Genomic DNA, 25,974 nt, shown 5'->3' with positions numbered 1-25,974 from the left:
AATTGCTTGTTTGTTCAGTGAATTTTTTTTTGTGAAGTGCTACCTAATTGTTATGGAGATTGTAACGTAAGAGGCACTTTTAAAGATATTCTTCCCTTGAGAATAGTAAGACTATATTATAAATTGCTCTTATTGAAATAGTGAATAGCATTCTGTCTTCTTGCTTATTTTGATAGTCTTAAAAATGGTTCTACATGCAGTTTTCATCAAGTAAAGTATTTTGCAACTTTATGTTCATTTACTTATTCGTTAATTTGTTAAACATGTAAATGCTATATGTTTCTTCTTAAGGAGTATGAAATTAACATTTTATAATGATTGCAAAATTTATTTAGAATTTCATTAAGAACTCATGGATGAGAAAAATATTTTATTTTTTTAGAGACAGGATCTCACTCTGTGGCCCAGACTGGAATGCAGTGGTGCGATCATAGATTACTATAACCTCCAACTCCTGGGCTCAAACAGTCCTCCTGCCTCATCCTCCCAAGTAGCTGGGACTATAGACACAGTCCACCACACCTGGCTGATTTTTTAATTTTTTGTAGAAACAGGGTCTTATACATTGCCTGGGCTGGTCTTGAACTGCTGGTCTCAAGTGATCCTCCCACCTTGGTCTTCCAAATCACTGGGATTACAGATGTGAGCTACCGGGCCTGGCTGAGAAAAATATTTACATTTAATATCAGTATCTGTGGGGAATTGGTTCCAGGACCCCCTGAGGATACCAAAATCCATGGATGCTCAAGTTGCTTATATAACATGGTATAGTATTTGCATATAACCTGTACATATCTTTCCACAAACTTTCAATCCTCTCTAGATTACTTATGATACCTAATATGATGTAAATGCTATGTAAATAGTTGTTATACGGTAGTGTTTAGGGAATAATGCCAAGGAAAAAAGTCTATACGTGTTCAGTAGAGACACAACTATTCATTTTCTTTCCTGAATATTTTTGATACGCAGTTGGTTGAATCCACTATGCAGAACCCACAGATCTGGAGGGCCTACTATAATTTAATTTAATTCTCAGGTAAATTAATTCTAATACCTCTCTTTCTGCTCCATTTTATAAATAACAGCCCAAACCTCATAGTGGATAATGGGAGACAATTTCATTGCCAGTTTAGCTATTTGTGTAATCTGGATGCACTTTGGAGCTATTGCTATGAGTGTCCACACTAATTCCCTTTATTAATTTTTTTATTAAGGAAAAAAGAGGCACAATGGAATTCTGAACAAAAGGAAAAGAGATTTGATGTGTTGATAGCTGCTACCTTTTTGTTCTTTCTTAAAATACTGCTTCCTAGCCAATGCTGTGGCATGCACCTGTAGTCCCAGCTACTTGGGAGGTTGAAGCGAGAGGATCACGTAAGGTCAAGAGTTCCAGGCTGCAGTGTGCTATGATTGTGATGTGAATAGCCACTTTACTCCAGCCTGGGCAACATAGCAAGATCCCATCTCTAAAAAACAAAACAACAACAAAAGATAGTGCTTCCTTTTTTGGCCAAGAGAAGGGATCAGAGGAGTTAATATTTTGTCTTTCTTGCATGCTAAACTTGTTATTAATATGAAAACCTTATTTCCTCTAGGAAACTTCGTCAGTATTCCCAAGGCTGTTTCTTTCTACCTTCCCTCCTCTCACCTTACTGCTCTGTTCCCTATTAACCTCTAGCTGTACTTAACTGACAGAGCAGTGAGTACTCATTAGAGTCTGGTTTATGTTATAACTGAAATACTTAAAAGGACGTTATATAGAAGAGGAATTGGGCTTTATTGTATATGGCAGCAGAAGGAAGAAGTAGAACAAATGGGTAGAAATGGAAGGATTGCTCAAAGTATGGAAGAGTTTTCTTATAGGAATATTCAAAATTAGGATTAGCTGCTTTATGACCTATGTAGGAATGCTATAGTAAAATAGTGGACTAACTGACCTCTAGGATTGTTTATAACACTGAGATTCCAGGACTTTATGATTGTTTATCTATGAATTTATCTCATATATACATATGTATATCCTTCTTTGTCTTTCTCAACTGTTATCTCAGAGGTTATAATTTATATCTGATGTGCTGTAGCTCTCTCTAATGTATCGGTATGGATTCGTTTTTGTTTTAAAATTCTCAGTCTTTATCACTGAAGATTTTGCCTTTATTCCTCTATTTCTTTCTCACCCTCCTATTAGATATATTATAGGGCTGCTCATTTTATTCTCCTTTTCTCTGAACTTCTCTGTGTTATTTTTCGTCTGCTTATCATTCTCTCTTTAGCTGCTTAACTAGTACATTGAGGGTTTGTTGTTGTTTTGGTGGGGGGAGACAGAGTCTCGCTGCGTTGCCTGGACTGGAGTGCAATGGCATGATCTTGGCTCACTGGAACCTCCGGCTCCCGGGTTCAAGTGATTCTCATGCCTCAGCCTCCCAAGTAGCTGGGATTACCGTCGTGCATCACCACACCTGGCTAATTTTTGTATTTTTAGTAGAGACAGGGTTTCACCATGTTGGCTAGGCTGGTCTTGAACTCCTGGCCTCAAGTGATCACCTGCCTCGGCCTCCCAAAGCACTGGGATTACAGGCATGAGCCGTTACACCTGGCCTTAACTAGTACATTGAGTTATTAATATCAGTGTTCATGGTAGTTTTTTGTTTCATTTTGTTTTGGGGCAGTGTCTTGCTCTGTCACCCAGGCTGGAGTGCAGTGGCGTGAATATCAATACTTTTAGTAACAGCAATCAAAAACCTATAATCAAAATGTCCATCAACAGCAGAATGAAAAATACATTTGGTATACAATGGAATATACATGCAAGTTGTAGCTATGTACAACAATTGAGAAAAATCTCAGAAACATAGTGTTCAGCAAAATCATACAAAACTCAATTGTATCTTATTTAGGACTATACCGACATTTGTAGTAAAGTTGTAAAGACAAGCAAAGGAATAAGGAACAAAATTCAGTTTAGAAATCACCTTAAAGGGAAAAGGAAGGAGATGGGTTAGGTTGGACTACCCAGGAGACTTTAAAGGCAGTGGTAATGTTCTTATTTTAAACTGAATGGTGTTATATAAATATTTGTTGTGTCATTCTTTTTACCATATACATATTTCCCAAATTTCTTTTGTACCTACCCAATATTAATAAAAAACATTTTAAAGACCTTAAAGAGTCTAAGTAGAATATATTTTGAAAGCAAATGAATCCAACTATAACCTAAGTATCAGTGTGATATCTTCTTTGAAGAAATAAATTTACTGAGTTTGGAGTTGACTATTTCAAATAATTATTGAATTTTCATTTGATTTGTTAGTAGTAGTTTTTAAAAGTGGCAATTTTGTTTTTAGATGTTAATATGATACCTACTGTTATTCTTTTTTGTTTATAGCAGAAAATATTACATAAAATTATTAAATTTCAAACATTTTAAAAATTAAAGTACAGCTCTCAAATCTCATCTATTCCCACCCCTATTTAGAAGCTCCATGATGACAGTTAAGCCCTGTGCTGTCTTCTGTAGTGATTGACATGACAGCAGTCTGTGGAGTTAGCTTGTGATTATGTACAGCTCAGGGTTACTATAGGTTATTCTTTGAAAATAGGACTTCAAGCAAAGCATCTTGTATTCCTTTTGCAGAAATGTTGCTGAAGTGCTGCTGAAAGGGCCAGAGATGCAAGGATTTGGGACACATTTTGAACCTTTAAGCTGTCTGACATTGACCTCCTTTCGTTATTAATAAAGAAGAAGCAGGAGCTTAGGATGTATTAACACCAACTCATTAATATACTAACCGGACAATGTTCTACAAATAATTCTACACTGTAAAGGACTGGATTGGCACAAAATAAAATAATTTCATTTTATTCAGCTTATAATATGACTTGATGGAGGAAAATTTGATAAGCATGAGGGAAGACCATTCTTTTCATGTTCGTTACAGGTAAGACTATTGCTGTCTTAATGGATGACCTTTAATCCTTATTTTAAAATGTTTTTAACTCTGATGACCATTTCAAGTTTCAGATGAAAATACTCAAATATACCAGCCATAGTATTGTCTGTAGACAATATTTTCTTTTTGTTGTAAGTTTTTATGTCCTTTCTATAGAAAAATGGAAGTAGAGACCAATTGTGTACTATGGTTTGTTTAATGTTCCCTGGAAGAGTTTATGAATAATTTCTTTATAATTTGTAACTTTTTATATAATGCAAATATGTAAATGAAATATGTTTGAAAATCTTTGAGGCTAAAAGATGGATTTTTTAAAAATGTGGTCAGCTGAAGGACCTAACCTTTGCATTGTAATTTAATGGTGATCTTTTAGAAATGAACTTTTTATTTTTGATTTATTTTTATTTTTTGTAGTGTATTGTTTTGATTCCCTTCTCATTTCCTTTTTTGTATTTTTTTATTTTATTAATTTTACTTTTTAACTTCTATATTATTAGAGATGGGAGTCTCACTATATTGCCCAGGCAAGTCTCAAACTCCTGGGCTCAAGCAGTCCTCCTGCCTCAGCCTCCAGAGTAGCAGGAACTGCAGGTGTGTGCCACTGCACCTGGCTTTTTGTTTTATCTTTAAAGGAAATTTTATTTCACTACCATTATTACTATTTTAAATATTTACCTAATCCACATTAATGTAAATACATTATTATTAAAATACAAATAAGCACTGCTCAAAAGAAATATCACTTTTAAGCTTAATGTCTAGTGACATTTTGTGTTGTTTTGCTGATTTAATACATAAGACCACAGTTTTACATGAAGTAGTGGTAATCCCTAATTTACTTCAGAAAGCAAGTCAGGCTGAGGAAAGGCACCCACATTCTCTCACAAGCTTCACGGGCCCTAGGGAAATGGCCTGGCTCCTCTAGGACCTACAGTGTTCCCTTGGATGCCCAAATGGACTGTCTACATTCCAGGTAAAAGGTTGCAGATTGTAGGGACCAGTGTTCCCACCTTTGTTCTGCATCCACAAGTATCTTTCACAAATACAGCACACTCCCTTTGGCTATACCTTATATATAATATGTTATGCAAATGTATGTGTATTGGGGGGGATGCTTCCCACTGATCTAGATCAGGATCCAAATCAGACATACACATCAGGAAAGGAGTGAAGCAAGCCAGGAAGTAAGTGATAGCTGGGCAGAATGAAGGTATAGAGTGGGCAGGTCTTCCTGATTTTTCAGGAGAGCACAGGAAATCTGAAAATCTGAAGTGTGTGTTTGTTTGTTTGTTTGTTTTGAAACAGTCTCACTCTGATGCCCAGGCTGGAGTGCAGTGGCATGAGTTTGGCTCACTGTAACCTCTGCCTCCCATTTAAAGCGATTCTCTTGTCTCAGCTTCCCGAGCAGCTGGGATTATAGGTGTGTGTCACCATGCCCAGCTAATTTTTTGTATGTTTAGTAGATACAGCGTTTTGCCATATTGGCCAGGCTGGTCTTGAACTCCTGGCCTCAAGTGATTTGCCTGCCTCGGCCTCCCAAAATGCTGGGATTACAAGCATGAGCCACCAAGCCCGGCCGGAAGTGTAAATCTTTAATATGCTGTCTCCAAATTCTGAAATGTTGGCAGCTAATGCAAATTTTTTTTTTTAAATGTGGGTTGAACATTTTAAGGAGGAGAAAAAGCCCTGTAACAGACGCAACTCTCTAAAAAACCACACAGACAGGTGGGGGAGGTAGAGCTCGAGGTTTTGAGAAAGCTCCTCTCTAGGACGTAACATACACTTACCCTGGGACTCCGAGGCTGTAACCCTTCTGCACCTCGAGGTCCAGAACACCAAGTGTGAAGTCTCCATCTCCTGGCCTTGCCCACCTCATTGCCCTCCATACCTCCTCATCACACCCTCCATTCCCCAAACCCCATAGGTTCCTCTGCCTCCCAGACTTTGGCCCTTATTCCTTGGATGGCCTAGAATGCCACTACCTGTCATCCTACCAGGCACTGCCTGTTGCAAGCCAGGGTGCCATTCTCATTCCTCACTCCTGGAGGGTTGCATACAGACCTTCCTATTGCATCCTTCTAGATGGGCTGCTTAGGTCAGTGTCACCCACAGACACCATGCACCCAGTGACAGTCTGTGAGAGCATGCGGCCCACCCCCATCCATGTGTGGAGCTCAGCCTTCGTAAATGAGCATTTTGAAGGAATGGGTATTAAATAAAACCGGAATAGGTGGGCACTTTGTAAACATGATAACCAATAGCCAGTTTAATATTTAGTGATAAAATATTAATGACATCTCTATTGCAATTAGGAACAAAACAAAACTATCTGCACTATGATTATTAACATTTATTCTGGAAGTTCTGGTAATTGCACTAAATGATAAAATAAATGCAAAATGCAAACTTAAATATTATAATCATTTAGTAAGGTGATTAGGGAATATGTTCTTTTTTTTTTTTTTTTTTTTTTGAGATCGAGTATCGCTCTGTCCCACAGGCTGTAGTTCAGTGGTGTGCAATCTTGGCTCACTGCAACCTCTGCCTCTCAGGTTCAAGCAATTCTCCTGCCTCAGCCTCCTGAGTAGCTGGGACTACAGGCATGCACTGCCACGCCCGGCTAATTTTTGTATTTTTAGTAGAGATGGGGTTTGCCATGTTGGCCAGGCTGGTCTCGAACTCCTCATCTCAGGTGATCCACCTGCCTCGGCCTCCCAAAGTGCTGGGATTACAGGCATGAGTCACCGCACCTGGCTTTTTTTTTTTTTTAACCCCTTGAGACAGAGTCTTGTTCTGTTTCCCAGACTGGAGTGCAGTGGCATGATCACAGCTCACTGCAGCCTCAACCTCTCAGGCTTAAGCAATCCTCACACCTCAGCTTCCTGAGTAGCTGGGACTACAGCCGTGCCTGGCTAATTTTTAAAATCTTTGTGGAGATGCGACCTCACTGTGTTGCCTAGGCTAGTCTCGAACTCCTGGGCTCAAGAAATCCACCTACCTCGGCCTCCTAAAGTGCTTGAATTACAGGAATGAGCTGCCGTGCCCAGCTGGTAATAGATTCTTTATCAAAACTGTTACAAGTTAATTATTAGATAAACATCAGAATATTGTAGCAATTAATAGAATTCAAAATCTCAGAAGGAAGGTGTATCAAATTTTATATGTCTTAACATATTTAGGAAATAGGAGATTTATTATCCTGTAGAGTAAATGGTTCATGTTCGGAAGGTTCATGCCAAGGAAGTTAACATAGGTAAGATGAGGACATTTCTATTAAAAAAGAGTTTCAAGTAAAATAAAATGGAAGACATTTAAGATATAATTAAGATGAGATTTTAATATATGAAATGCTCTCATCCTACCTGTTACATAAACTTCCAGAAACCTGGGAATTATCTACTTTTTTCCTTTCTCATTCTGTATCCAGCATGAAGTATTGCTGGTTTCATCTCCTAAATGTTTCTCAGATTCATCTACTCATGTGTGTCCTTCCAGTTGTATGAAATGCTTGTTCCCTGGTGCCGTAAAGAAATATCACTTGAACATAAATGTATTTAGTAAGACATTTAAGACTTTCTGTATTTCCTGCAGAAAGGGTACACTCGCCAGCAGTTTTGCCACGAGAGTACACTGAACAAAGGAGACAGGGTCATTTATAACCTGACGCATCCACCCTACTGCTGTGTCCGGTTTCCATTGGCTGGAACGGGACCTCACATTCTGTATTTGTCCCGAGTGGCTAGCAACTTAGAACTTTTTAAAAGAGACAAAGGTAGAGGGCAACAAAGGAAGGAGGAAGTAACTTGTGGAATGTTGAGAAAGGTAAAAACACTTTTAAAGAAGGAAGAGGAACAGGTTATGACCTAATGCTTGCTTGGACCAGTATAAGCATGCTAGGGCAAATACTTAGGCTAAATTGTGGGAGCTAAGAACATAAAGTACATTGATTTCCTTATCGTGGCTAGCAGATATTTAAGAATGTTAGCACAGGTCTTTGAATAAATTTTGCTTCTAAGAGAAGCTACTATTTATTCCTAATTAGATGGGGAGGAAAGTCTTTGAAGAGGAACCTCTACTTTTTACACCACCATAGCTCAATTGAGATCCTCAGGATCTTCCTTCCAGACTCCCTCCATTCTTCACTTCTTGGAACCCATCATTTTGATTTGTCACGTAGTGGGCTCAGTCTCAAAACAGAGAGCTAACCGTGCAACCTCTCTGCTCAAAACCTAGGGTGGCTTCTTGTCACCGAGCCAAGCTGAACATAGAACACAAGATCTTCCGTTATCTGGCTTCTGCCTATTCCTTGGACCTTACTTCCTGCCATTCTTTAACTTGCACTTTGAGCTCTGGTTTCCTACATGTCATGCTGTTTTATTTCTCAGTGTCTTTGCTCATACTATACCCTGTGTTGAATTCCCTTCCACTTTCTTTGTTTAGCTAATTCTACTCAATATCTAAGATACAGCTCAGAGATTATCTCCTCCTGGAAACCATTTCTAAGCTCCATAGTTAGGCTCTGTGGCCTCCATGTGATTATATTACAATCTGTGCATTTTTCTTAGCACCACCAACTATATTAAAATTAAATGAATCTGTTTTTATGGTACTGTCTTCCCCCTCACCTCTCCCTTTGAGCATTAGCTCCTCAGCTATGGTCACTCCTCAGCAGCCATGATAATTAGCATGTTCTCTGGCACATATTGAACTTCAGTGGAATATGAACATAATAAGATGTTTGTCTTGCTGAATGTTTTGAATAGTATTGTGCTTTCTAATATGGTAAGAGCAGTAGATAAGGAGGAATGGCTTGTACCTCTACCTGTTGGAAGATCTTAGAATTGTCTTTTTTTCCATGATACAGTTTAGATCAAACATGGTTGCACATTGCTATAGGACTTCACCAAGGGAAACTTAAAAATCGGTACTGTCTGTAATAGGACTATACCAAACAAATCCCTGACTTTATCAGTGCTCTACAACCAGCATTCTGTATATTGATTGGATTGTCGTATAATTGGAGGTAATGATTTGAACTCTTTATGTTAGGCCATAGGCTAGTATAAGTTATTCTTCTGCTCTAGTAAATACTTATGAAATGTTTTATCCATCTGGTTCTTCCATTGTGGAAGTCCTCATCTATCCCTGGAGGAGCTTCTGTGGCACAATGAATTTGTAATTTTGAAATGGAATGTTTCTTGGGACACTAAGTCACCTCCTAAGCGGACATCAGAATGCTTTAATGAAATATTTTGCACCTATTTCAGAAGGTGGAGACTGATAGCAAAGTACAGTTTATTTCTAAGTTAAAAAAATTACATGGTTGATTTTTAGGAATTATTAAATTTTTATGTGTGATAATGGTATTGTGATTATATTTTTTGAAAAAGATTAATCTTTTAAAGATATATACTAAGGTATTTACAAATGAAATCATATGCTTTCCAGAATGTACTTCAGACTGATCTGGGGTTGGAAGAGTAACAATGGGAGTAGGAATGAATAAATAATATTTTGATTATATATGTGTAATTATTGAAGTTGAAAGATGGATACATTGGGTTCATTACACTAGTTTCTCTGGTTTTGTGTTTCTTTGGGAAATGTCATTTATGCTGCTTACTGTGAATAATAAACATTTCAATACTTTAATATTGTAAAAGTTAGATTATTGCACGTAAGTTGTGAAGGAATACAGATATGGTGTTGAATTCTTTAATTTTGTTAGCTCAATGTAGTTGTTAATAATGTGCTTTCTTGAATAGTTTAAGTTAACATGGAGTGATGCAAAGACCACTGGATTTGGAGACAAAGACAAATTTTCTTATCTCAGCTTTGCCATCCCATGACCTTAAGCAAGTCATTTAACCTGTCTCAGCATCAGTTTCTCCTTCTGTAGCAATGCCTATCTTAGAAGGTTGTTTTTATTTTATTTGAGAAGGTTATATTTATTTTATTTTATTGGAGTGCTCACTGCACCCTCTGCCTCCTAGGCTCAAGCTATCATCCCACCTCAGCCTCCTGAATAGCTGGGACTATAGGCGCATGCCACCACAGCCAGCTAATTTTTTTTTTTTTTTTTTTTTGGTAGAGATGGGGTTTCGCCGTGTTGCCCAGGCTGGTCTTGCACTCCTGGGCTCAAGCGATCCACCCCGCTTAGCCTCCCAAAGTGCTGGGATTACAGGTATGAGCCACTGCACCCCACCTCAGAGGGTTATTTTGAGAATTAAGTTTGATAAAGGTTAAAATCACTTTTAAGACTAAATTAACTTACAAAGTTTTATTTTTAATCATTTTCTTCCTTCTTATTCTATATTATTAATCATCTAACCATACAAAATGTAAATCAATATAATTGAGCACTTTTCCTTTTACAAAATAAATGAGAACAGCTAGATATATGTGGTAAATTGAATGGGTGAAAACTGTTTATTGGGGCTAGGACTGGTGATGGAAAAGGTTCATGCCCAATTAGAATACAGAGAAGGTAGAGCTAGGGTCTATGAAAGAAGATTCCACAACCACAGAAGTGGAAAGCATAATAGAGAAAATGGAGAGTACTCTTGTTTTGGCTCTTAAGTCCTGAATCCCATCATTTATTCTTAAATAGTATGTAAGCTCCTTGAAGCAAGAGTCAAATCTGGACAAAATTGATGTTATTAAGTCTTCTAGAAACTTTATATGTGGGATATATTTTAATGGAGGGGTATTTTCTTGGTTTTTCTTCTATATCTGGGTATGCTCTTTGTTTTCAACCCAACTGGTAAACAAAGGAGGTAATTCTATTCTCTCATAGAGACAGAGAGAATATGAAATTACTTTCTCTGTTACTATTTAATGATCTTCTAAAAAATTTATAAACCAACCTGCCCTATTTTGCAGGCATAAACCTATATTTGATTCAGATGTTAGAGATTTTTGCCAGAATATTAACTTATTTTCTAATAAAATACAACAGAGCCCGAATCTATCTAAGAATTAATCATAAACTAGAGAGTTTTGGACATTATTTCAGGTATTAGTCACTGGAATAACTTTTCTAAGATAGTCTCTCCTGTAGGGCATTCTTACTACATGGACTTCAAAGACAGCAAATGTAGCCAGCAAGCTTCCAGTTTGCTGTCATTGTTTCTTATGGCAATTATGTAAAATGCCTTTTAAAAAATGTGTAACACTTATGATGCCATTCAACCTATAGCTAAGTTTTATTGGATGCCACATCATTTGGATCAATGGTTCCAGTAAAATGTTCTGTAAACTTAAATCCAGAAGATCAGTCATTTGTGGTGAAGTTATTTATTTGAAGAAGATAGTTCTTAGCTTTATATGAATATAAGAAAACACTTTTATACTTCTGATTTTTAAATGTTGTTCACATGAATAGCCAGTTCTGCCTTACTCCTAATTTCCTGGCCAGCAACCCAGTCATCCTGAACTGACAGTGCTGTCACATGTGACCATTTCCCCACCTCTCCCTCAGTGACATGATGTGCCATCATTAGTATTCCATTGTATAGTGGCGTGTAATTTTTTTTACCCAGTACTCTATTGGTGGACATTTAATTCATTTGTGGTTTTTTGCTGCTGTAAATATCCTTTCATATATATCTTCTTAAATTTGTATACGTATACCTTAAGATCAATTCCTAGCACTGAAAATGCTTGAGATATAAATTTTAACATAATTAGAATGCTTAAATTAAAAACTTTTTATAGGAAAAAATTTTGCATATAAAATATATTTTCCATTTTTTAAAATATTTCTTAGAAGTTCATTGGTTTCAGTTTTTGACAAAGACAATCAGCTCAGGTACTTCATCTAGCAAAATAATCCTTTAATAAAAATCACATTTTGACTGGGCACGGTGGCTCATGCCTATAATCCCAGCACTTTGGGAGGCCGAGGCAGGCGGCTCTCCTGAGATCAGGAGTTTGAGACCAGCCTGGCCAACATGATGAAACCCCGTCTCCACTAAAAATACAAAAATTAGCTGGGCACGGTGGCGCACGCCTATAATCCCAGCTACTCAGGAGGCTGAGGCAGGAGAATTACTTGAACTCAGGAGGCAGAGGTTGCAGTGAGCCAACATTGCGCCATTGCACTCCAGCCTGAGTGACACAGCAAGACTCCATCTCAAGAAAAAAATCACATTTTTACATATCTTTTGTTGACTTATATCTCTTTATACATAGAATATGACAATAACTTCATAAAATCTTAGATCTCAATTTTTTCTTTTATGAAATCTCTCGGCCGGGCGCGGTGGCTCAAGCCTGTAATCCCAGCACTTTGGGAGGCCGAGACGGGCGGATCACGAGGTCAGGAGATCGAGACCATCCTGGCTAACACCGTGAAACCCCGTCTCTACTAAAAATACAAAAAACTAGCCGGGCGAGGTGGCGGGCGCCTGTAGTCCCAGCTACTCCGGAGGCTGAGGCAGGAGAATGGCGTAAACCCGGGAGGCGGAGCTTGCAGTGAGCTGAGATCCGGCCACTGCACTCCAGCCCGGGCTACAGAGCAAGACTCCGTCTCAAAAAAAAAAAAAAAAAAAAAAAAAGAAATCTCTCATTTTCAGAAATGCAATTGTAAAGGGCAATTTTCATTTTTGGAAGACAAAAATAGGCTTTATTAATTGTGAAATGACATGTAAAGAAACGTAAATATAGCTGTTTAAGGCTTCTGATTTAACCGCTTATCTTACTATGTATTTTAGATCTTCTCTCCTGTATCTAATTGGCTTGTAGTCTAATGTTGTAGCAAAATGTTAGTTACCTGCATTATTTTGCATAGACCCATAAAGTGAAGATGGGGCCGGGAATGGTGGCTCACACCTGTAATCCCAGCACTTTGGGAGGCCACGGTGGGTGGATTGCTTGAGGTCAGGAGATTGAGATCAGCCTGAGCAACATGGCAAAACCCTGTCTCTACTAAAACTACAAAAATTAGCCAGGCATGATGGTGCGCACCTGTAATCCCAGCTGCTCAGGAGACTGAGGCACAAGAATCACTTGAACCCAGGAGGCAGAGGTTAGTAGTGAGCCGAGATTGTAGAGTGACAGTGTGAAACTGTGTCGCAAAAAAAAGTGAAGATGAGCAAGCAGTAGCCATTAACTAAGTCATTTGAATTCTTAAAAAAAAAAAAGAAAAAGAAAAAAAGAAAGAAAAAGATACCTAGATAGAAAACTTGAAAATTACCTATTGGAATTGGCTACATACATCTGCTTGCTCTGAACTAGAAGTCTGCTTTGAACCTTTACAGTTGGCTCAGTTACTTTTGTCCAGGCTTTTAGCTTCATCAGATATATTTTCCATTTTATAATCCCATTTTAATTTATGGCTGTAAGGACCCTTGACATTTTACAGACTGAAAAACAGCACTCAAAAAAACATGTTAATTGATCTACCACTAGATATACAGAATATAATCATATTTGAATGATATTAGGGTGAGTGGTGGTTTAATTCACATTTCTTATAAAAGCACTGATTCTCAACCCTAACTGGTACTTTAGAATTACTTGGGGCTTTGAAAAAATACAGATGGCCAGACGTCACCCAGAGAGTGGAGTTCAGGGTTGAGAGTTTTAGAAAGTGCTCCAGGTGAGCTCTGCTGTTGTACAACCAGCATTAAGAACCACTGGCTCAAAGCTCATTCTAGTAAGGAGTAACTTAGTGCTGTTCCAAAAATTAAAACATTTCATGAGCTTAATCAGAGCTTTTCAAAGAGTGATATGTATGCCACTGGTGGTACATAAGGTAACTTTACTCACTTTTAGAGTTTAATAATTACATATTTGTTTAATGTGTATTAGAACAGGGATTCCCAAGCCCTGGGCCGCAGACCAGTACTGTTGTGGCCTGTTTGTTAGGAGGTAAGCTGCAGGTGGGCGGGGCGAGTCAGCATTTCCACCTGGGCTCTGCCTCCTGTCAGTGGTGGCATTCGATATTGTGAACTGCACATTCGAGGGATCCAGATTGCACGCTCCTTATGAGAGTCTAATACCTGATGAGATGTCACTGTCTCCAATCACACCCAGATGGGACCATCTAGTTTCAGGAAAACAAGCTCAGGGCTCCCACTGATTCTACATTATGGTGAATGTGTAGTAACAAAAGGAATAAAGTGTACAATAAATGTAATGCGCTTGAATCATCCCAAAACCATCCCCTGCCACCCATCCATGGAAAAATTGTCTTCCACAAAACCGGCCCCTGGTGCCAAAAAGGTTGGAGACTGCCATATTAGAATATAAATATAAGTATCATATCAAATTCACAGTTTCATGAGTACTGCTTTGGATGAAGCTCCATTTTTTTTCAATGATAAAGATAGTGTGCCAATTTAAAGGGAATTTGCCAAATTACAGAAATAATTAAACGAATAGGTAGTTCATACATATGGCAGAAATCATGAAGATGCTGAAGAAACACAATGGCAATTTTGGTGAGGGGCACCCTCTAAAATTTAGGATTTGAATCCGAAGTATCAGTGTTTTTTTCTCCCAGATACGTTTACAGTAACTTCATCCTTCTTTTTCAATTCAGGGACAGACTTCCAAACTTAGTATTTCTGCAAATTTTTGAATCATTATTTTCTAACTTAGTTTCCTGACACTTAGTTCTCTTGTGAAAATGTGCCTTATAGATCAAGAATATTTTGTTCCTCTATTTTTCTGTGGTATACGTGGTCATGTGGTGGTAAGAAGAGGAAGGAGACTGAGTGTGTGTTGTGTGTGTATGAGAGAGAGCGAGGGATGGATGGATGGATGGATGGATGGATGGATGGATGGATGGATGGATGGTCAGAGGGGTTGATGAACAAGTGACTAGAGTACTTGGATAACTTGGATACCTGGGTAGAGAACAGTATTAATAATTGTAGGGCCTCACTTTCCCACATACTCATCTCCTCAGACTCTAAGGAAGTCCAGAGGTCTGTTACAACTCAGAATTGTTTGGGAAATACTGCTATAGGTTCTTTCACTAGTAACATGGATTGCTCTGGGCCAATTAAAATGAGCTCCACATACAGATATTTAGCTATCCTGACCTCTCTGAGCAGGCTCAGAGAAATTTGAGTAGGCAAATTACCTCTTGCTACAAATAACTGTTTCACTGTTTCATCAGGAATGTATATAGATTTCAGTTATAGAGGCAGCTGCCCTGAACAAGAGTAGCCATATAGTCTACATTTAAATTATATTACTGGAAGTTAAAAATACTGTGATGCAGCTGTAATGTTATGTTTAAATGTCTGTCCTGTATAATTTTGTAGAATGGAAGCTTCTTGCCTAGAGCTGGCCTTGGAAGGGGAACGTCTATGTAAATCAGGAGACTGCCGCGCTGGTGTGTCATTCTTTGAAGCTGCAGTTCAAGTTGGAACTGAAGACCTAAAAACACTTAGTGCTATTTACAGCCAGCTGGGCAATGCTTATTTCTATTTGCATGATTATGCCAAAGCATTAGAATATCACCATCATGATTTAACTCTTGCAAGGTAATTAAGCTTTTAAATATTCTTCCTTCTGAAATTAGCTATTACATTAAAAAATATTTCTATTCAATTAACAAAAACTAACTTAATACATTTAATGAGTTCTACTTCAGTAGCATCACTTTTTAAAACTAACCTTTAGGTTGAACACAGTTTAATTGAATGAATAGTAGTGAAATGACCCTAGAGTTTAATTAAATGGATGAAAACTAATTACATTTGAATCCAGAAATGTAAGTTTTAAATATTTATTTAAAGTAGGTTTCAAAGCCGATGGGTTTTTCTTACCTTAAGCATGTCAGTTTGTCCTCTTGGAAAACTGTACTCTGGCTGCTTTATATTTTAACACCATTTGTATTTCAATACCATTTTTTTTTTTGTTTTTTGCTTTTTTCAGGACTATTGGAGACCAGTTGGGGGAAGCGAAAGCTAGTGGTAATCTGGGAAACACCTTAAAAGTTCTTGGGAATTTTGATGAAGCCATAGTTTGTTGTCAGCGACACCTAGATATTTCCAGAGAGCTTAATGACAAGGTAATACTGCAGCATTAGATGGTAGGTCTAATATTTTCATTCAGATGGCTTTGCATTTTAATACTATTTAATTATTCTATAGTTTATTTAAAAATTAATACCAAAAAAGAAAACATTGATAGACTAATAGAAGTAAAAGAGAAAAAAAAATTTAATGGAGAAAAAGAAGGAAATAGAGGTCTTTCTTTTATAAGTAATTATTTGATTGGTTCTGTATGGAGAGCCAATATAAAAATTTCTTTCCCTTGTCCATAATACTAAGGATATTACAAATATATATGATAAATCTGACCTCTGTTTTCAAAATGTAAACTTTGCTGATGTCTTCATTTAGGTGGGAGAAGCAAGAGCACTTTACAATCTTGGGAATGTGTATCATGCCAAAGGGAAAAGTTTTGGTTACCCTGGTCCCCAGGATGATGTAGGAGAATTTCCAGAAGAAGTGAGAGATGCTCTGCAGGCAGCCGTGGATTTTTATGAGTGAGTAGGGGCTGATATGGGCAATCATGTAGGCCCATCTAAGCTGTGGATCTGCTATACGTTCTTTATTCAGTAGTAAAGTTTTTAAGTTTGGCAAAGGTTTTAAAGCTATGAACTAGCAAAATCATCAATTCAGTTGCTTAAATGTTATAGTGTTATTAGTAGTAATCTGCAGCTTTCATTTAAATTGCAGACCAGTGCCACTTAGTGGCAAAAACAAGAAATATCAATGGTTGGGCTGTTATTTAGAGTAATTTAGTCTTTTACCAATAGAATTTCATACAACTACTTAACTATAGGGGTTCCAAGATTAACTCTGTGCTTGACCCTGGGCAGAAACCTATCTGAATAGTTTAATAAAGTGTTCCCAGCTATTTCCTATAATTGCTCTTCATCATTGATGTCATCCTTAAAATGTTGCACATTATGGCTGTAAGCTTCCTTACATTTTTTTCTGATAAAAAGAATTAGCTATGTAAATCACATAAATAAAATTGTTTTGCAAACTTATTTTTTCGTCACTTTTTGCTATCCCTTAGGGAAAATCTATCATTAGTGACTGCTTTGGGTGACCGAGCAGCACAAGGACGTGCCTTTGGAAATCTTGGGAACACACATTACCTCCTTGGCAATTTCAGGGATGCAGTTATAGCTCATGAGCAGGTACAGTGGAAGGCCTTGGAGCCAGACCATTTCCTCCATCAAAGTTCTGAACAGTGATTAGATCATTCTTCCATTTTATTTTAGCTACATCTAATTAAAATTTTCTGTTTCAGCGTCTCCTGATTGCAAAAGAATTTGGAGATAAAGCGGCTGAAAGAAGAGCATATAGTAACCTTGGAAACGCATATATATTTCTTGGTGAATTTGAAACTGCCTCAGACTACTACAAGTTAGTCTAATATTTCTGTAGATAAATGTAAAATGAATAGTTATTCAATCCCATTAATTTATAGGCTTTAGGTTTAAAATCTGATTGCAGCAGGACTTTTGGCATCTAAGCCTCAATTTCCTTATCTGTAACAGAATATATCAATACATCATTTTGGGGAATACTGTGAAGAGTGAATGAAATAATATATTAAACACTTAGCACAGTGCCTGGTACACAGCGCTCAATAAATATTATTGTACCTAAGATTTAATAGCAGCAGTATGACCCCTTTATAGTACTGGTTTTTATCTTTAAAAGTAATTGTTTTTAAATGAAGTTTTCAGCCTTTAATATCTTTTAAACCTACTTAGCATATGTGGTGTATATTGTGTATATGCTTTATTTCACTCAATTATGGGTTAGAAGAGATGCCAAAAGAAAGCCTGGTAACAAAAATATTTATAGTCTCTATCAGTGATCACTGATTTTTTTGCTCTACCTTCCCACCTTCTTACTGAGCAGTTCTCCCTTTACCCTCTTTCTGCCCATATTTGACTGTGTCACTGTAAGCTGCGTCCCCATTCACTTACCTGAGGAGTTTGCAATCCCAGCTCCTTCTGTGGCAGGATGTCTCTTATCAGTAGATGTGAGACATAGATGATAGAAAGTTTAGACAGCTTCAAGTTGCCTGGTCTGTGCTTTCTACATTGAGTTTTCCCTAGTTAGTGGGGATTGAAGGCCCTTATAGATTTTGGGTAGAAGCCAGTTTGACTAAACTGAAGACACAGTGATTGATTTGTATTTTGTTAAAGAATCCAATATGAGACAGTTCTGGATAATTTTGTCATCTTCATAAAAAGGTAAAATTGTTTCAGGCCTATCTAAAAAAAATTGAATAGCATTCCACTTTGCTTTAAACATTAACTAATGGTTAATATTTGTTGGTTGGTTAGGTCAGTTAGATATGAAATAGCCTCCCAAATAAAACATATTACTATGTACTATATGAAGGAGTATATATTTTGATTTTAAATATAAAAGTTTCTTATGTTTTAAAGCCAAGGGATATAGAGAAGTCTTAATTATTAAATGGCATACCTGTGTTACATACTGAAAGGTTCTATTATAAAATGGATAGTGGCTATTTGACTAAAGAAGCATGAATATAAAGTAATGAAACTTACTTTTTTTCTCCCTATAAGCAGGCTGGAACTCAGAACTTTATATATATTCCAAGTTGTCGGTTAGAAATATTTTTAGAACTCTTCTTTAGATTTTTTTTTTTTTTTTTTTTTTTTTAAATACAGAGTTTTGAGTTTTGCTCTTGTTGCCCAGGCTGGAGTGCAATGGCACAATCTTGGTGCACTGAAACCTCTACCTCCTGGGTTCAAGCGATTCTCCTGCCTCAGCTTCCTGAGCAGCTGGAATTACAGGCGTCTGCCACCATACCCAGCTAATTTTTGTATTTTTAGTAGAGATGGGGTTTCACCATGTTGGCCAGGCTAGTCTTGAACTCCTGACCTCAAGTGATACGCCCACCTCGGCCTCCCAAAGTGCTGGGATTACAGGTGTGAACCACACCCAGCCCAGAATTGTTATCAGGGCCAAACAAGAAGGCTGACATAACATTGTAGATCCATATCCTTCCAGATACAAAGCAGTAGTTTGGTAAACCTATGTTAGTAATTGAATTTGGTTCCAGAAAGATTTCTGATCATTTACAAATCAACTGTACCATCAAAGAATAATGGTATGCCAGAAAGCATTATGTCACAGGATCTGAGAGCAATTCCAAAAGTCTTTCAAAAATATTTGAAAAGACAGGCAGCATTAGAATAATTAGGTAGCCTCCCAAGGCGACAGATTTGAATGTATCATCATTAAATATGTAATTTTAGATTTGTTTAAGAAAAAGCTATCACATTACCGTATAGTAATTTGTCATATAGTTATAAATGATATGAAGTAATTACACTATTTGGCAGAAATGGTGGGAGAGCCATTTAAATTACTGAATCCAAAAGCATCTGTAGGTTTAAGCACTGATAATAATAACATATTAACATTTATACAGCATCTACTATGCACAAGATGCTATTCTAAGCACTTTTTATCTATACATATTAATTTAATCCTCACAAAAATCCTTTGAGGTATTTCTCCCATTTTATATATGGAGAGACTGGTATACATACTTTGCCCTTAGCTTAGTAATTGGCAAAGTTGGGATTTAAACCCAGTCTAGCTCCAAGATCTATACTCTTAACTGCTATGCTAGCTTCTCACTGACAATACCACAGTTAGAATGGGTAATGTTTGGATGCAGCATTCAGTATTTTTCATGAGTTGATGACTAATGCCCTATACATAAGAATTTTACCTAAGTGGTGACTAATAGCCTACACATAAGAATTTTACCTAAATATTTTAAATTTTGACAATGCAAAGGTGACGGTACGATTGAAAACAGATGTCATGTGGAAAAAAGCCAATACTAAAGGGAAAGTTTTTTTTTAATGTTAAAGATAGTATGTTAACCTCTAGAAACTCTTGATTTCATGTTTCAATACTCCTTTACTTTGGTGAATTGTTAGGATTCTCAAATTTATTCTGTCTTGAATCTGCTTTCTGTGTTTCAAAAAGGCCTTTTCATTTTGTCTAAAAGTAATGAAGAAAGTATGGGATATGAATATTAGGCTCTCAGAGATTTAAAGGCAGCAGAAAGCAGCAGAGAGGAAAAATTAGAGTTTTATTTTGTGATCCTTAAAGCCCAAACTGAGAATGATCATTATGTAAGAATTAATTTCTTCTTGTAGGAAGACACTACTGTTGGCTCGACAGCTTAAAGACCGAGCTGTAGAAGCACAGTCTTGTTACAGTCTTGGAAATACATATACTTTGCTTCAAGACTATGAAAAGGCCATTGATTATCATCTGAAGCACTTAGCAATTGCTCAAGAGCTGAATGATAGGTATGTTTTACATCTTTTGACCGTAACTAAGGTAAAATATAGATGCATTATTGAATCCCTAGAGTTTTTCCTTTGTTTCTTTTCCTGTGTTTACCTTAAAATCCCTTTTAAGGAATTTTCTTTTTCAGTGATATCCTCTGTATATCGTTGTATGAAGGGCTAGTCTGTGATAGAGGATTAGTCTGTGATAGAGGACTGTCTGCAATAGAGAATTAGTCTGTGATAGAGGATTAGTCTGTGATAGAGGATTAGTCTGGTTCCATATGCCCTTGACCCAAGATCAGTGACTAGGTCCCAAACTCAGTTACCTCTTCAGAAGTCTTCCTGGAGAAACCCCATCTTTACAAAAAGTACAAAAATTAGCCAGGCGTGGTGGGGCACGCCTGTAATCCCAGCTACTTGGGAGGCTGAGGCAGGAGAATCGCTTGAACCCAGGAGGTGGAGGTTGCAGTGAGCCAAGATCACGCCACTGTACTCCAGCCTGGCGACAGAGTGAGACTGTATCTCAAAAAAAAAGTCTTCCTAACTACGTAAGTGTAATCCCGTATCTACTAAAAATGCAAAAATTAGCTGCGTGTGGGGAGGGGGCGTGCCTGTAATCCCAGCTACTCAGGAGGCTGAGGCAGGAAGATCACTTGAACCCAGGAGGTGGACGTTGCAGTGATCTGAGATCACACCACTGTACTCCAGCCTGGCAACAGAGCGAGACTGCATCTCAAAAAAAAAAAAAAAAAGTCTTCCTAACTATGTAAGTGTGGGAATTGTGGTAAACTTAAGAGATAATGCCCAGTGTGAAGGGGGCAACTGCTACCCAACTCCAAATAATTGTTGCCAGGCAGGAATGAAAATCCATTGTGTCCACATCTTCCTGTTTTTTAAAGAAAAGTTGGAAGTGCTGAGTTTTATATGAAATCTGCTTTTTAAATGTTAGTGGCTAATTCAGTTGTTTTGTTTTACTGTATTAAAAAAACAGTATTTGCCAGCATTTAGTCTGTGATATTTGCTTTGGAAAATCGATTTTTTTTTTACCTCAGTATGAAAGAGAACTTTTCGATGCAGTTGTTCAAAATGAAGTATGCTACCTCAAGAGGTAGTGAGTTCTCTCTCCCTGCTGCTCAGACACACACTGAATAATTACCTGGTAGGGCTGTTATAGAAGGAAAATGGGGTAGTGGACCAGAATACCTATCCTTGAGATTTATTACTTTATAATGTATTTTCATATTTTAAAAGAATGTCTTCTATGTTGTAATACTTGACTATGAGTTTAGTATCATGTGGGTATTATTTTTTTTAATCTGGGTATTCTAATATGTCTATAATATCATGATAGTATGTTCTTTATATGAAAGACCAAGTCAATCCAAACCTTTCTTTATATCTTTAGTTCCTGCTAGATAGCTTTTATTCTATACATAGGACCTCTTTTTCAAATAACTGCATGTTCGCTTTGAATAATATTTTAGAATTGGTGAAGGAAGAGCATGTTGGAGCTTAGGAAATGCATACACAGCACTAGGAAATCATGATCAAGCAATGCATTTTGCTGAAAAGCACTTGGAAATTTCAAGAGAGGTATGAAACAAAAAAATGCTGTCTGTGCTGTTGTAATTTACAAATTAGAGGTTGGGGGAGGGAACCCTGTTATTTCTCTAGATTGATCATGTGGCTGAATAATAAATTTGATTATATATCATTCTCTTGTCATAAGAACCCCACAAAGCATTTTGAGGTACAGATCACAGTTATGTTTGTATTGTCTTTGATGTAGGAAGACAGGAAAGTGAGGCTGGGCATGGGTAAGTGGAAAGAGAGTACTAAAATATGCCCCTACTCTACCCGCATCTCTACATGGAGAAGTAGCATGGTATTGAAGGAAAAGCATGATTCTTAGAATTAAGGACTGCTTCCTCTTGTAGTTCTGCCACTTACTGGCTATTTGAGCTTGGAAACCTTTTCTGAGCCTCAATTTCTCTCATCTGCAAAATGGGAATAATAATATCTACCTTGCAAAGTGTTTTGATGATCAGAGCTAATGTATATTAAAAGTGCCTAGCAAAATATCTGGTGCTAGCTTAATAAACATTACTATTATACTATGGGAATAAAATATTCTAAGGAAATTTGATTCATATACCAAGTTAATGTGTCCAGGATAATCTACATTATTACTTAGTATGATCCCAGAGAGCAAGAGCAATCTAATGTTTAGAGAGCTAAAGAATTAAAAGAATACAATTAGCTGTCCTATTATGATATTTTAGAAACTTGCTTTTTCTTTCTATATTCTTTAAGACAACTATTAATGGAAAAAAATTTTCATTCATTCATAGTCTCATAATTCTAATAAAACTATTTTCATTCTTCCAGTTTTAGGTTCACTACATTTATAAATAATCTTCACCATTCTTTGTCTTTAAATACTACTCTAAAATATAAATGTTTGTGTTGTAGGTTGGGGATAAAAGTGGTGAACTAACAGCACGACTGAATCTCTCAGACCTTCAAATGGTTCTTGGTCTGAGCTACAGCACAAATAACTCCATAATGTCTGAAAATACTGAAATTGATAGCAGTTTGAATGGTAAGTAATAGGACTTTTAAAACCCAATTTTTTAATCCTCAATATTTACATTAAAGTTATTTATCACAAATTTGGCATATTCAGAGAGAATATATAACATAGGAAGTTCAACTTATTACACTCTTTTTGCTGTACACAGCTCTGTAAATATATATAATTATATATAATATATAATTTATAAATGTAAAACAATATTTTATAGTTTTTATGAATTTAGGAATGGTGATGGTATTGTTCTTTTCTTTTGTAAAAATACATTTAAATTCTTTCTCTAAGCTCATTCAAAAATTTATAAATGTGAAGGTGCCAAAATTTTTAAATGTTATTGTTTATCCTTTTTATTTCATATAGTTTTACATATTTGATTTCTGTTTAGCTCTTTTTCCCCCATTTCATTTCCAAGGTGAATTTTCTTAGGACTTTCTTTTTTAAATTCAGAAAATCTAAGATACTCTTTTTATTTTTCTTTCTTGCTTTTTTTTTGTTGTTGTTTTTTGTTTTTTGGTGGCAAAACCTATTTTTAGGAAACCTTCCTTAGGTGCCGATTTGTTTGACATTTCTATAGCGAGGAAACTTGCTATAATGTCTCTTTTTGAGTGAAAAAAAATGCTTTTAAAGAAATAAAAGGGATAAGATTAGGATCACATTTTAAAATTTCATCAGTATGTGATTCTGTATGAGATCATTTTCCTAAGCTTGAGAGATTCTAAGTCTAAAAAAAACTGACAAATATTTTGAATCTGGAAGTCAGTGATAAATCTACCTTTTTCCAATTTTTTTCTTTAAACTCATGAAAAAGGAAAAGAAATTAGTGGCTAGTCATCTGATTTAGACTTTCAAAGAACATTTAGTGAAAAGTCTGAAGCGTGAGCCGTATAATAATTTGTGACTGCATGCTTTGTGGTTGAATGATGTGCTAAAACGTTTTTCTGGGTTGAACTTTCTTTTTTTTTTTTTTTTTTTTTTTTTGAGACGGAGTCTCGCTCTGTCACCCAGGCTGGAGTGCAGTGGCTAGATCTCAGCTCACTGCAAGCTCCGCCTCCCGGGTTCACGCCATTCACCTGCCTCAGCCTCCCGAGTAGCTGGGACTACAGGCGCCCACCACCTTGCCCGGCTAGTTTTTTTGTATTTTTTAGTAGAGGCGGGGTTTCACCGTGTTAGCCAGGATGGTCTCCATCTCCTGACCTCGTGATCCTCCCGTCTCGGCCTCCCAAAGTGCTGGGATTACAGGCTTGAGCCACCGCACCCGGCCCTGTGTTGAACTTTCAAATAGGTTATGCCATAAGAGCTCTCATCTTTAAAAAGCAAAAGCAAACAGTCGCTTGTCTTCATGAACCCTATAGACTGTTCCTTTGTTCCCTTTTATAACAAAACCTGAAAAGACACCACTGATGTTCATTGTCTTTACTTCCTTGCCTCCCTTTCTCTCTTTAACCCATTCCCGTTGGGCTTTACCCTCACCATGACTCTGAAACCACCTTTCAAGGTTACCACAAACCTCCATTTTATCAAATATATCATTCAGTTTTCACATGTCAGCTTACTTGATTTTTCTCAGCAGTATCTATAGCCAATCATTCCCTTCTGAGAATACTTTCTTCATTCGGCCTCCAGGATTACTGTACTTTTCTGGTTTGCCACTCTCGTCTTTATTCTCTTCTCTCCTCTTCTTCATCTTTCTGTCCTTTACATTTGCACTGCTCAGGGTTCAGTTCTTGGATCTCTTCCTACCTTCTTTCTCTCCCTATTTTCCATCTGTCTCTCCTTCCTTCTTACTGCTTTTATCCTTTTTCCTTCTATTCTGTGCTTTAAGTCAGTGCTTCCAGTAGAACTTTTCTGTGATGATAAAAACGTTTTATATCTGCCATCCAATATAAAAGCCACTAGCTATATGTGGCTGTTGATCACTTGAAATGTGGCTACTACAAGAGGGGGTGAATTTTTAATATTACTTAACTTTGCTTAATTAAAATGTAGAGAGCCACATGTGGCTACTGGCTATTGGACAGTACAGCTCTAGATAATCTCATCTGGTTACTTGGCTTTTATATTGTCTATATACTGATTATTTTCAGATTTATATTTCTAGCCAAAATTTCTCTCATAAGTTTGAGACTCATTTGTTTAACATTTTCCATTGTCATGCCATATCTAATTGGCATCTAAAACTTAGCATGTCTAAAATGTTTTCTCCTAAACATGTTCTTCCTGTACCCCACCCTATCTCAGGAAATAGTATCACCATTCACTCAAGTAATCAGGCCAAAAAACTAGGGGTCATACTTGTTCACTTTCTACTTTTATTTATTTATTTATTTATTTTATTTTATTTTTTTTAAAGACAGGCTCTCACTCTGTTGCCTGAGCTGGTCTCGAACTCTTGTCCTCAAGAGATCTTCCCACTTCAGCTTCTCAATTAGCTGGCCTTGTTCCCTTTCTTTCACTCACTTCTACATCAAACCTATCAGAAACCCTGCCTTCAAAATGTATCCCTAATCTCTCCTACAGTTTACTCTGCAATGATCTTAGTATAAGCTACCAACAGCTCCCAGCAGAGTTCTAGCCTACCAATAATTTATCTTCAATTCTGCATCTCTCACACTTGCTTTTCCTCATAGGAGCCAGAGTGCTTTTTTTTTTTTTTTTAATTAAAAAAAAATTTTGGCCAGGCACAGTGGCTCACGCCTGTAATCCCCAACACTTCAGGAGGCTGAGGCAGGTGGATCACCTGAGGCCAGGAGTTCGAGACCAGCCTGGCCGACATGGCAAAACCCCATCTCTACTAAAAATACAAAAATTAGCTGGGCGTGGTGGCACAGACCTGTAGTCCCAGCTACTCAGGAGGCTGAGGCAGGAGAATCGCTTGAACCTGGGAGGCGGTTTTGAGATGGAATCTCGCTCTGTCACCCAGGCGGGAGTGCAGTGACGGAACTGTAGGTACCATCTCCTAGGTTCAAGTGATCCTCCCACCTCAGCCTCTCAAAGCGCTGGGATTACAGGCATGAACCATCATGCCTGACCTCAGAGTGCTCCTTTAGAACATATGTCGTTCCTCTGTTCAAAACCCTCCAGTTAGTTCCCAT

General features: G+C 37.2%; 1 protein-coding gene across 3 annotated transcripts in view; it reads left to right on the top strand.

Annotated features, from left to right (window-relative positions):
* The window catches only part of GPSM2 (G protein signaling modulator 2), a 55,109-nt gene that overhangs the window by 4,623 nt on the left and 24,512 nt on the right, over positions 1 to 25,974 (top strand). The window contains exons 2-11 of one of the 3 annotated variants that reach the window (XM_065533058.2): positions 973 to 1,039; positions 3,638 to 3,941; positions 15,230 to 15,451; positions 15,846 to 15,981; positions 16,316 to 16,461; positions 17,001 to 17,124; positions 17,238 to 17,353; positions 20,152 to 20,307; positions 21,774 to 21,882; positions 22,762 to 22,891. In XM_065533058.2, coding sequence (XP_065389130.1) covers positions 3,886 to 3,941; positions 15,230 to 15,451; positions 15,846 to 15,981; positions 16,316 to 16,461; positions 17,001 to 17,124; positions 17,238 to 17,353; positions 20,152 to 20,307; positions 21,774 to 21,882; positions 22,762 to 22,891 — 1,195 coding nt within the window. In that variant the 5' untranslated portion in view covers positions 973 to 1,039; positions 3,638 to 3,885. The remainder of the gene's footprint in view (positions 1 to 972; positions 1,040 to 3,637; positions 3,942 to 15,229; positions 15,452 to 15,845; positions 15,982 to 16,315; positions 16,462 to 17,000; positions 17,125 to 17,237; positions 17,354 to 20,151; positions 20,308 to 21,773; positions 21,883 to 22,761; positions 22,892 to 25,974) is intronic. The other 2 variants (XM_015451058.4, XM_015451061.4) reach the window with 2 other exon arrangements.

This window comes from Macaca fascicularis, chromosome 1, assembly GCF_037993035.2.
Source record: "Macaca fascicularis isolate 582-1 chromosome 1, T2T-MFA8v1.1".
Lineage (NCBI taxonomy): Eukaryota > Metazoa > Chordata > Mammalia > Primates > Cercopithecidae > Macaca > Macaca fascicularis.
This window is presented reverse-complemented; position numbering and strand designations above follow the sequence as displayed.